Genomic DNA, 12,485 nt, shown 5'->3' with positions numbered 1-12,485 from the left:
AGAGACGCACACATGACATCATGGCTGCAACAGCCTCTTCCAACACAGTGAATACAAGGTCAAATAGGGAGCAATGACACGCTAGTCACTGCAAAGACATGTGGTTGGCAGTTAGATAGATATGTAGGGAGAGAGAGAGAGAGAGAGAGAGAGAGAGAGAGAGACGGATGGACGGACGGACGGATAGATAGATAGATAGATGTACCAGAGTGGCTCACAGTCACAACCTCAGCCTGATGGCCTAAAAATATCTCCCCCGAGCCGCCATAGGCAATTGCCTTTGGCCTCGGGTGGTTAAGATGTTGGCTTTCCCCCACGTGGCGCGGGAGACGACCCGGGTTCAATCCCCGGGCGTTACAGATAGATAAGATAGATAATATAGATCCGTTCCGTACCTTCACAGATCCGGTCCAGTCGCTGCCTCTTCACTTTGTGTTTGTCGGTCAGGGACATGGCGGCGGCGGCAGCGTCGACGCGCTGGGGGGGGAGGGAGGGGGGGCCGGGGGGGGGGGGGGGACCTCTCCTCCTCAGCGACGGGGGAGGAGGGGGTGGGGGGACGGGGGGGAGAGGGTGGAGGATCCTAACGCGCTGTCAGCAGCAGCAGCGGTCCCCGGGGCATTCCGCCTCCAGACGACACCTGGAACACACACACAAGACACATGGTACAGTCAGTGGCAGGAACACACCAACACACACGCACACGTCGTGCACGCACACGCACACACACACGTGCACGCACACACAGAAAAAAATGAAATGCTGTAACACAGCTGTAAACTATTTAAGTACACAATAACATTCACACACACATGTGGGACGTATGATTGATATACAAGCAAAACTGTAACATTAAAGAGTCCTTCACTACAAAGTCACTGCCAATGTCTTTCCCTCACAGAGTCTAGGAAGCTCAAGCTATATACAGGCTGTAAAACATCTCAGGGACACATGCGCACGCACACACGCACACGCACACACACACACTCTTTTGGTGACAAAGTGCCCTTTTTGCTGCTCTAAAAGTGACAAAGCACCCTGCATGCTCTACTACGAGTTCCTCTCCTCTCTCATCGTTGAGTGATCCTCTGAGCTGCGTCCCTCTCCAAAATGCCCCCCCCCCCCCCCCCCACACACACACACACCCCCACCCCACCCCCCTCAGTCAAACACCAATCTGCCCTTTCTCTCTCCCATCGTACTACAGTATAACTCTCCCCCCCTGGAGGCACGCCGGGAAAATCCTGACACATCCTCCAGGAAAAAAGAGGAAACGCTCAACAAAGCAAACATGAGAAAGAAAAAAGATTCACACGATTCATATTCGTACAATTCATGAGGGGTGGGGGCCAGGGGGGGGGGGGGGGGGGGGGTTATTTGTCTTCACAAAAAATGAAGGCTTTTTTGTGTAAATGGAGCTGATGATGAGAGAGCACTGTGTGTCTTGTAATGACACATTCTGACCATTAGAGGGTAGTTAACGTCTACTCAGGGAGTGAGTAGACTAGCCGCCTCCACCACCACACATCACACATCATGTAGTGTAACCTAACCCTGTACAACAGACACACTTTAACCTACTCTATTATTTCAACCCCATGTACTTCAGTGACGGGGCGTCCCCCAGGGGTCTGTACTATGCCCCCTCCCTTTCCCACCCCCCCCCCCCCCTCACCACAACACCACCACCACTAGATTGGCTAGATCTACAAGCCCAGGAACGTGTTGTTGTGGTCAGCAGTGTCAGCTATTTTCTCTGAATGTTTTGCTCTGGGAATAGAGACACGTGTGATGAAGGTTTTCAATGTTGTAATAATGGGTCCCGGGAACCCAAGGGTGGGTCTTTTAGATGTGGGTCCCAGCCAGGGAATCCTACTTCAATGATGTTCGTTAAGAGTACAGTACTGAGTACAGTATTATTTACATCCCAGGACCCCCGGAGGGTGACATGATTGTGTCTTTCCTTTCCAATAATTGAGTGAGTCTAAGGATGCAGGATGTAGGCTGTTGTCATCACTGGAGACCAGTGGGTAGGGTAGGGTTTCAAAGGGGGGGTGGGGATGACCTACCAATACACAAGCACTCATGTGCTGTGAGCTTGTATATCTTGTATAACGCAAATAATCAAAAATGACACTCAACGACCCAAACCCAAAACTAGCCTATACAAGAATGGCCTTATAGCATAACCTTTGATTTGACAGAATGTACACTAGCTGTTAACAAACACAGGTTAAGTAAATTAAATCAATAAAAAATAAAACAAGACAACAAGAAGGTTGCTGTTCATAGTTCATAATTATGCCTCAGCGTTGCGCGTCCTCGCCCTGATTAAACCATTTTGGGCAGGAAACCCTTTTGGTTTAAGCATTGTTATGCTTTAGCTATTGAAAAATATCAGATCTACAAGCTCGTATAGCGTGCCACCGAGTGGCGCGCTACGAGCTTGTAGGTCTGCTATTTTTTGAAAAATTGAGGAACGACTGACATAGAAACATAGCTTTTTCAGAAAGCTGTCAGGATTTAAAAGACATTTATAGAATCGTTCCCAGGTCAAAATGGGTTAACAGGCTGTGCGTGGAGATAATCGCACGTCACTTTGTGTGACGGGCGGGTAGGGGGGGGGGGGGCCCGTGAACGAACGCAACGGGGAGGACGCGGTGCACGAGGCGGCCTTTAATGGACGGGGTTGAGTGGCATTGTTTGACAGACATGCTCTTAATTATACATGCAAGGGCATCTGTTCTTCTGACAGAGCGAAAGCAGAAGCCTGTGCATATCTTCAGCGCTGGTATTACATTTATAAAGGGTGTCAGATATAACGAAAACACCCCCAAACAAATCTGGAGTGTGGGCGGACTCTATACATCAAATTAGAATAAAATGTATACCACACAAGTGGGATTTAAAGGTTACATTTTAGTAGTATTGTAGCCTTCATGTTAGACGGAGGATGGCTTTTAAACTTTGCACCTTTTCTTTTGGCAGCACTGTTTCATTTGCTCACCGTGGATCAACATTAACACAAATTCTTCTATACATGTATATATATATTTGCATCTGCCAAAGCTCTGTGGACATTCCTTTTGGTATGTTAGTGTGTGAGCATTCCTTTTGTATTCTTAAATAGAAAATGAAACACATCGCATCTGTTCTTGTGACATCGAGTCGTTTTCTCGCGTCTTTCTTTTCTTGTGACATTATTTCATGTCCTGGGGACAAAGTAGCTATACTTGTCATTGTGTCTCCTATAAAGTCTCACTTTGTGAGGACGGAGGAAGAGGAACGAGGAAGAGATCACAACAGAGTGTAGGAGCAACACCACCGTAGTAGTTCATGATGAATCTGTTAGAGAGGAAACTAGGCCGACCTTAAGCCTTGCTTGGCGGGGGTGATTTATCGGGTCGGCCGGCGAGGTCCGGACCCTACGGGGCCTTTACGGGGACACCCTGGGTGGTTCTGGACAGTAAGCAAGATGTTATCCCAGAAACACAGCCCGGTCTCTGGGTCCGTGTACCCATCAGCAAACCCCCGGGGAGTAGAGAGACATTTACAACACCGCGGCTTGTACATGTCAATCCGCCCTGTTATGTGTGTGTGTGTGTGCGTCTGTGTGTGTGTGTGTGTGTGTGTGTGTGTGTGTGTGTGTGCGCCCGCGTGTGAGCGAGACAGATAATGTGAGAACGAGTAATCATCACACCCTGTGTTCCCACGCTACCCTCCAGCAACGAGGCGAGCCCACCTACACACAATGACAACCGAAAAGAGACGTTCTCTCTCTCTCTCTGTGCCTGCAGTCCAACAACGCGAGCAGGCAGAGAATGGCTTCGCAAACCCTCCGTCGGATCAGATTAGCCTATATTATTTTCTGTGTCAATGCTAATTATTTGATGAGGCTACACAGGGCCTTATTATTTCACAGCAGCACATCTCTGTGTCTGTAATCTGTACCGTTTTCTCTCGTCGGGGGAGAAGAGAGAGCGAGCTCCGTAGCGAGCGCACCGCGCGGCGCTCGCGTGGCGCTCTTCCGACAAAAAATTGCCGATCTGCAAGCTCACAACACTCGCGTGTCGTCGTCGTCCCCCCCACCCCAACGACAAAATAGCCGATCTGAAAGCTCACAACGCATCGCAGTGTGGCGCGTTTTGAGCTTGTATGTAGATCGGCAATTTTTGGAGGTTTTTCAGTGTGACTTCCAGTAAGTGGTTCTTAACGGTCAGAGATGTGTCGGTGTCAGGGAGCCTCGTCATTCACTGAACTCCTTTCTCACTCCATCCATCCTTCTGCCTTCACTATTGTGTCTCTCTCTCTCTCTCTCTCTCTCTCTCTCTCTCTCTCTCTCTCTCTCTCTCGTCGTGTTGAACAGCATCATCAATCACCTACTGTAGGTCCTTTCGAGCGAGAGAAAGAGAGAGATCAGGGAGGGAGGGAGACACGGTGGAAAAGACAGACATTCGTGTCGAGTCGTTCACACGTGAGCGGCCTAAAACAAGAAAGCAGCCCTTTCTGTACCTTCCCCCCTATTCCGTATTCCGCCCTCCATTTCTGTCCTCATCACTGCCTGCAGTTCCATCCTCTCCTCTTCGCTTCCCCAGGAGTCACTCAGGACGCAGAGAATCTAGTCCAAACTAGTCAAAGATTTAATAAACTCCCTGTGACAGTCAGGTGAGGTATAGCAGCTGTAATCATGAATCAAGTGGGGTTTATCTGTCACTCACTTCAACACATGGTACAAGCAGCAAAATGTTGGTGTGGCGCATTGTGACTCTCTGTTTGTGACAGACGGTAACCTTATATTTAACCATATATAAGGTTATAAAAAGTACAGGTAGGACACACTAATCATGCTTCCTGACCTAAGGTTTCATTCATTTGTTTTAATAAATAGTTATGTTGCTACATGTATAGCAGTAGCTGATGAGACACAGAGAGCGCGCCGGCCTCAAAGGTAGAACAACGTATAGGTTCCACCAGGCGTCAATGGGTTAAAAAAACCTCTTAAGTAATGGGGAATAACAGGTGGAAACCCTGTATGTCCGAAACCGTTCCTTTTTGCCAGGTGCTTGAAAAGTAATGACCGTAGCAGACGCCGTTTCATGATTGGCTGCCTCTTCTCTAGGCTGCCTCTGAGCCAATGCAAGACTTGCCCCATAAAACCCATAGTCTGAACGGTCATAAAACCCATACTCCGTGAGCTGAGGCAGAGGCTGCGGAAACACACACTGATTAAATACTGTCCATAAACAAGAGCTTTCTGCACCTGGCAGTTATGACTCGTCATTCTTGTTGTTTATTAATATTTATTATAAAACATTTTAAATTGGTGAAATAGCCAGTGTGTGTACAAGCTCACACGACGTGTTATGTCGTGCTATTTTCACTACTTTTGTATGACTCTCTCTTGTTCGTGACGAAGTAGTATACGGGCATTCATTTACGAACTGAGATAGTACGAGGTTTTTTGCCAACGTTATACAGAATACACTGTGCTTTCTTCAAACATCATCTACAGTGAGGAGAAATGGAGTTGAAACAAAGCAGCCATGTGGCGCTAGGCTAGCTATAGCCTAGCGAGTCCTGCAAAGGGGGTATTTCCCAAACACAAAGTCCAAACACAAAAGGTCATACGCATGACTCGTAATATTTGGGCAAGTCAGATGATCGATAAAAACCCGGCCCGCACGGTCGGGCAGGGGCCACGTCGTCTCCATGAAAGAGAAACATTTGTGTGGCGAGAGAGAGAGAGAGAGAGAGAGAGAGAGAGAGAGAGAGAGAGAGAGAGAGAGAGAGAGAGAGAGAGAGAGAGGCCGACGTTTAAGACGCAGGAATCCATATCTGTGACGGGCCCCTCTGTCTCTGTCTCCCCCCCCCACCCCGCCCCCCAACGATCCCAAGGACGGAGAACCTCTGTAAGCACAATGTGCGCACACGGTCCTCCTCAATGTCAGCGATACACAGAGGGCCACTGTCCCGTGACTCACGCACACACACGTACGCACGCACTCACACACGCACACATGCACAGAGTGGCCGGGGATGGGCGGGGTGGGGGTATGTGGGAGAGGGATGGGGAGGGCGAGGGCAGCTGGTGGGGGGATGTTAAGGCAACACAATGGACACAGGGCAAAAAACATAGCGTACATAATATGAGACATTCCGTATACATTGACACAAAGACGCGTGAAGCCGTGAACTGGCGAATCGGTTTTGCTTCTCAGGGCCATTAAAACGAATGCCTGATTGCACAATGCACAGTCCTGGCCTGCAAACGACGCCAAGGCGTGCCAAAAAATAGGCGATCTACACGACCTACAAGCTCACAACACCATTGCCTGGTGAGCTTGTAGATCGGCTATATATGCGAGGCCATCATACGCCCATCACAAGTATAAATCAGGCTTAAGACTATCCGGCGACGAGGGAATGCAAGAAAAGAAAAAAAAATAGAAAAGAAAGGAAGAAGTCAAATTGAATTAATTCGCCACGGCATCTTGTAATACGATGAAACGCAATGATAACACTGGCACTGTTGCAATCCATCTTCCCGCTGGAAGAGGGGAGACTTAACCCATTCTGACCGGGCACCCATTTTGGTGTCAGCATCATGTTATGCTTTAGCTATTGAAAAATAGCAGATCTACAAGCTCATATCGCGCCACCGAGTGGCGCGATACGAGCTTGTAGGTCTGCTATTTTTGAAAAATCGAAAGAACGACTGACATTTTTAGAATCTGATCTCAGGTCAGAATGGGTTAATCAGACCAGTGTGTGTCCAGTGGAAACCTCGTATGAATCTGATCTCAGGTCAGAATGGGTTAACAGAATTGTCTCCGACGTGATTAATTGACTTTGCTGAAATAAGAAAATAATTTGGTTTGGTAAGCAGATATGCGGGGAGCCGCCTCCTGTCAGAGCGCGCATTAGAATGCAGTGATTAGTGACTTTGTTGGGCATCGCTCCGGCTCCACAGGGGGTCCCCCCCCCCCCCGCCGAGAGACCCCCGTGATAAACAAATAGGGAGACAGCCTTGCACGCTCAATATTTATTACAGATCTCATGTCATCACGTGCAGTCGTGCACGTCTTAAGAGCGGATAGTAAGGGAAAGGAAGGGTTTGGAGGGCTGGGGAGAGAGAGTTCTGGAGGGCTGCAGAGAGAGAGAGTTCTGCAGAGAGAGAGTTCTGAAAGCTCAACCGGAGAGAGACTTAAAGAGAGTCACACGTGGACTAGTTTGAGGGAGTGAATAATTCAAAAGGTCAGTTCCACCTGCCCGCTGTGCACACACACATGGCACATAGAAACGCACCGACATAGAAATGTGTGCGCGCGCCCGCCACACACACACACACACACACACACACACGCACACACACACACACACACACACACTTCTGAGGGAGTAGTCACTCACTATATATACCCAGTGGGGCCAAGCCTGAGCGGGCGCAAGTCATTTAGGGGGAGATCATTTCCCTTCAAACACAAGAGTGTAGTTTGTGAACTAATTGGGTGAATCCATAATTAATTTGTTGACATTAAGCCTAAGGGCCTACACGCAGTACGGCCCAACATGGCTCAGCTTTCCAAGGCTCTGAGACAGAGGAGCGTGTATTGGAAGCCCCCAGGCATGTTGCTGAAGGGGGCCAAAGCTGTTCCACTCACTGCTTTACACTGCAGGTCATGTACAGAATAATGCGAGCATATTTAATATCAAACTTAACATAATACATGTATGCCGAATCAATTGGTGCGTTTGCTCCATGAGATTCTGGATGGATATGGACGTATCTAGCATTTGAAGAAGAAAAACACTTTCTAAAACAATGCCATGATAAACACGAGATCAAAGCATGCATAATGCAATATTATCAATGAGATTTACAAATCATTTGCATTTGCTGATTTGCAAATCAGATCAAGTGGAAGGTGGGTGCTGCTGACCTTCCACTACCAAGTACTTCACAAGTACCTTGAATATTGTTTTTATGATGTTATCGAGCAAACCACTACAAAGAAAAAAACTACCAAGAAGTGTAATAACTGGCGCCCGCTGGCCTAGCGGTCCAGGCGCATGACACATATAATATATGTGTCATATCAGACTCGAACACGCGACTCTGTCAGGCCAGAGACTATATTATAGGCTCTGGCCTGACAGAGTCGCGTGTTCGAGTCCCGTTCATGATGACCTTTGCTGCGTGTCTCTCCCCTTCTTTCCTGTCCGTCTTCACTGTAACTAACTAAAAGTGTAATAACTGCGTGGCCTTTGTGCCCATGGAGCGTACAAACTTTGTGCATCAGTTCAGATGGCCAAGTCAGCCATACACGTATGAGTATTTGCGGAACAGCCGTTTCGCGCCTGTGTGCTTTGTCGCCGTCTTGACCTCTACGTTTTCAACCAAGCTCTGTGGCTACGTTTGACTACTGGCCAATCACAGCGGGATATATACAGTAATACACGGAGCAGCGGACACACGACATCCACGCAGGAACAACAACAACAACAACAACACAACCTGCACAGCACAGAGAAAACACGGCAGCAGAAACACACGATAGTTATCAATGCAGAACACAGAACAGGGCTGGCGGTGGTTCAGGGTTAGAGTGGCTGGATGGCAACCGCAAGGTTCCCAGTTCGAACCCTCTGGGCATGGGCTCCCCTGGAGTTAGTGTCGAAGTGTCCTTGAGCAAGACTCTGAAACCCTATAATAGCTCCTGATGTTCAGGTTGATGCCTTGCATCTATCTATGTAAGGCGATATATAAATGCACCATTTACCATCAACACAACCTGACCACCACTGAAAACACAAGGTCAGTGGGCACAGATAAAGTGAGTGTGTGTGCGTGTGTGTGTGTGTGAACGAAGCAGCACAAATGTGTGTGTCGTTCAGTGGTGAAGCAGCAGTAAACAGGCTGGATCTGCTTGCTTGTGTGCATGTAAGTAAGTGTGGTGCCGGTCTCATGTGGCCAATTGGAAATGGGGATCTTTATAAATAACTCACCATTAATTAACATTATACACGTGCTTCGCAAGAGCAATGTTGGTTCAACTCAAGTTGCTTCCACTAATAAGGCTCATGTATGTATGCTCCATTTGCATTATGTGAATACTACAGTTCACTCCATGTGTTCTTTATGCTGGAAAGGACGTTACGTTCCACTATGAGGGCAGCTCAGAGTCAGAGGCTTTTTGACAACATGGCGACGGTCACTAGCTCCCGTTTAATTCCAGAACAGAACTCGTCCCAGCTGTTCTGTAAGTTCTGTCCCTGACTGTGCACAGGAGCGACAACCTGACTATAATATATAGTGTTGAAAAGTTCCCACCGACTCACACAACCCGCCCACCGGTGGTACTGCTCATCTGTATCTATAAGCGGTCACAAAATGTTCACAAATATGTATGAATTCTTATTATATCACAAAGGTTAGATTATCCATATTGTCCAGACTGTCAAAGTGACACACGACGTGCACCACCAAAACTATCCACACTTTTCCTGGCCTGTGTGTGCTCCACTTCCTGTCGATTTGATCCAATGAAAGCCAATGAAACTGGTCAGATGACCAATGATATCCAATGAAATCAACGGGAACTGGAGCACACACAGCCCAGGAAAAGTGTGGATAAACCGATGTTAGCCAAAGTATGCTGTAGAAATGTTTCACACCTTGAGGAAACTAAACAAAAACAAGACAAAGACACTCAGACTTCATGTGTCTAGTAGTAGTGATCTCCGTTTGGGCAAAGTTTCAGCCCATTTCAGGCTTCCTTTTAATTCCCAGTACAACATTACCATTTTGGGTGGTGTTAGCATTATGTTATGCTTTAGCTATTTAGCTATAAAAATAGCAGATCTACAAGCTCGAGCTACGAGCTTGTAGGTCTACTATTTTTGAAAAATCGAAGAACGACTGACACAGAAACATGGCTTTTTCTGAAAACTGTCAGGATGTAGAAGACATTTTTACAATCTGATCTCAGGTCAAAATGGGTTAAGCATATTCTGAGAGTTACCTCCTTGGTCTACTTGGCAGCCAGCCAGCGTGCACAAGAACCCCCTGTGCTGATGGCTCTCCTGCGAGGAGCTATATGCCATAAATAAGAAATGACACGCGTAGATTTGTAACTACCACTACAACAACCCTTCCAAGTTTCACTTTCACTCCACCATATAGTTCTGACTCTGAGGGGACAAACCTTGACCCGAGCTGTAAAATAACAGACTGACAAGCAAGGTGAAAAACAACAGCAGCAACAACAACAAACCACAAAGGTAAGTGGCAGAGTAATTAGAGTGCTTTAAGAACAAGTCCAGACTACCAACCATGTATAGCTACTGTAGAGAAGTATAAGAAACATTCCAAGCAACTACAATTATTATTTATACAGTATATATATAGTAGATTAAATCAAATTACAAAAAGTAGGTGTCAGAGCACCAGAGAGTGTATAGAGGGGATTCTAGAATATTCGGACTTAATTTATACCGTTAATAAAGTGAGTCTGGGAAATGTGATTTTTATATACACTCGTATAAGTCCTCTGGTATTTTTTTTTGCAGAGTGGCTATATTTTAGTGATATTGAATAATGGAGTGCAGGTAATGATTTTTTTTTTTTTTGTTCTAAAATAGGCTAGGCATCAAGCAGCACTTTGGCTCTACCAGGCTATTACTCATAGGGAGTGGGAGTGTGTGTGTGTGTGTGTGTGTGTGTGTGTGTGTGTGTGTGTGTGTGTGTGTGTGTGTGTGCGTGCAGTTGTGCGTGCGTGCGTATCTCATTTTGCCATTGAAAGAAAATGATCCCATGCCATGTGGCATGATGGTCCTAATATTTGGTCAAAGTCAAAACCCTGATATACATAATTACACAATCAGTCCATTCTATTATCTTCACAAAGTGGATGAATCTGAACATTCTTGCATGTGTGATTGGGCTTGCTTGTACTGTACGTAGCTGATGGCACATACAGTATGTGATATAACTGTACATGTGTTTGCTCATTAATATACTTTGTGACTAATATCAATTATTGTTTTACCATAATTATTATTTCTGCTGTCATTATAGGATCCGCGTTGGCCAAAGTTTTTAGCCGTCGTAATGAATTAAAGAGAAAGGCAGGAGAGGAGAGGTGCATAATGTATGTGATTCATGGAGTCGTTCATTTAACAAGTTGGGAGAAAAATGATTAGTCAGTATAGTCCTGGAGTCCACGGTGATTCTTCATTTAATACAATATCCTATAGCTAATTTATCACACACCCAGGAATGCCTGACCAATATGTATGGCTCATATAGTCCCGCATTACCACAAAAAAAAGTCCTATATTAAATCATGAAATGTGTGTAATGGCATTTATTATCAATATTTTAGTCATAATTAAAGGATAGAGCCAATCAGGAAAAAAACCAAACGCACTTGGACTTCAGCTGTAGAGCTTGAGTGATACAGTGAATGGGCAGCTCATTTCTGAGGCTATACTGTAATCTATGCTGATAAAGGAAACTGATAACTACTACAGCTGGAGAACATGTTGCACACGCGCACGCACGCACACACACACCCACCCTCACACGCTGCAGGGTTGCCAACACTTTGGGCCGGCATACTGTAAGTCTAAGCAGGCCTCATCTCATCTCATCTCAGGCCCTATAAGCGGATTTCGGTCTCTTGTCTTGCACTCTCATCTCATGCTCCCAAAAAAACAACTGCAAGTCAGGCATGCAAGTCACTCACAGTAACCAAACAAAACTGCTCCCTGATAAAACATGGAGCGTGCACCCTTCTCTTCCACCTAGCAGAATAACATGGAGCGTGCACCCTTCTCTTCCACCTAGCAGAATAACATGGAGCGTGCACCCTTCCTTCCACCTAGCAGAATAACATGGAGCGTGCACCCTTCCACCTAGCAGAGTAACGCTGCTCCCTGATAAAACATGGAGCGTGAACCCTTCCTTCCACCTAGCAGAACAACACAGTGTTTCCCCTATGAAGATCAGCGCAACGGTAACAGTAACAGTTATTGGCAAGAAGCGAACTTTGTTCTTTGCCTCTCCAGTCAGTCAACAGCATATATACGTTTAGTTTGTCAGTAACGTCTACAACAGCCAGCCGGGGCACCTGATGGAAGGGAAAGGAACTGGTTGGAATAACGTGTTCCTTCCACGCGCTACGTCCAACCAGGGAAACTCCCCCCTGTCAGGTGTAAAGGAGCAACTTGGACACTCAGGCATGAAGGAAGCATGAGTTCAAGTCCGTTGCTCTCCCCTTGTCCCCCATATATGGGGACTAGGTTGGTGGAGGGTGTATAGAGCCCAGGATCACATTAGATGATTGACACAGGGGTGAAAAATGGGTTAGAAAATTGTGGGATAAAAAATATATTAAAAAAAAAAGTAATGTCTACATCACAACTTCAAAGACAACTAAGGCAGAAGGAGCCTTTCAATATAAGGCTTTATGATCACACAGGAAATG

General features: G+C 46.5%; 1 protein-coding gene across 5 annotated transcripts in view; it reads right to left on the bottom strand.

Annotated features, from left to right (window-relative positions):
- Positions 1-12,485, bottom strand: part of LOC308333357 (C-terminal-binding protein 2) — a 150,777-nt gene that overhangs the window by 80,550 nt on the left and 57,742 nt on the right. For all 5 annotated transcript variants that reach the window (XM_080789721.1, XM_080789720.1, XM_080789717.1 and 2 more), the window contains one exon: positions 396-637. In XM_080789721.1, coding sequence (XP_080645847.1) covers positions 396-453 — 58 coding nt within the window. In that variant the 5' untranslated portion in view covers positions 454-637. The remainder of the gene's footprint in view (positions 1-395; positions 638-12,485) is intronic.

This window comes from Protomyctophum bolini, assembly GCF_963924005.1.
Source record: "Protomyctophum bolini genome assembly, chromosome: 18".
NCBI classification, from domain to species: Eukaryota; Metazoa; Chordata; class Actinopteri; order Myctophiformes; family Myctophidae; genus Protomyctophum; species Protomyctophum bolini.
This window is presented reverse-complemented; position numbering and strand designations above follow the sequence as displayed.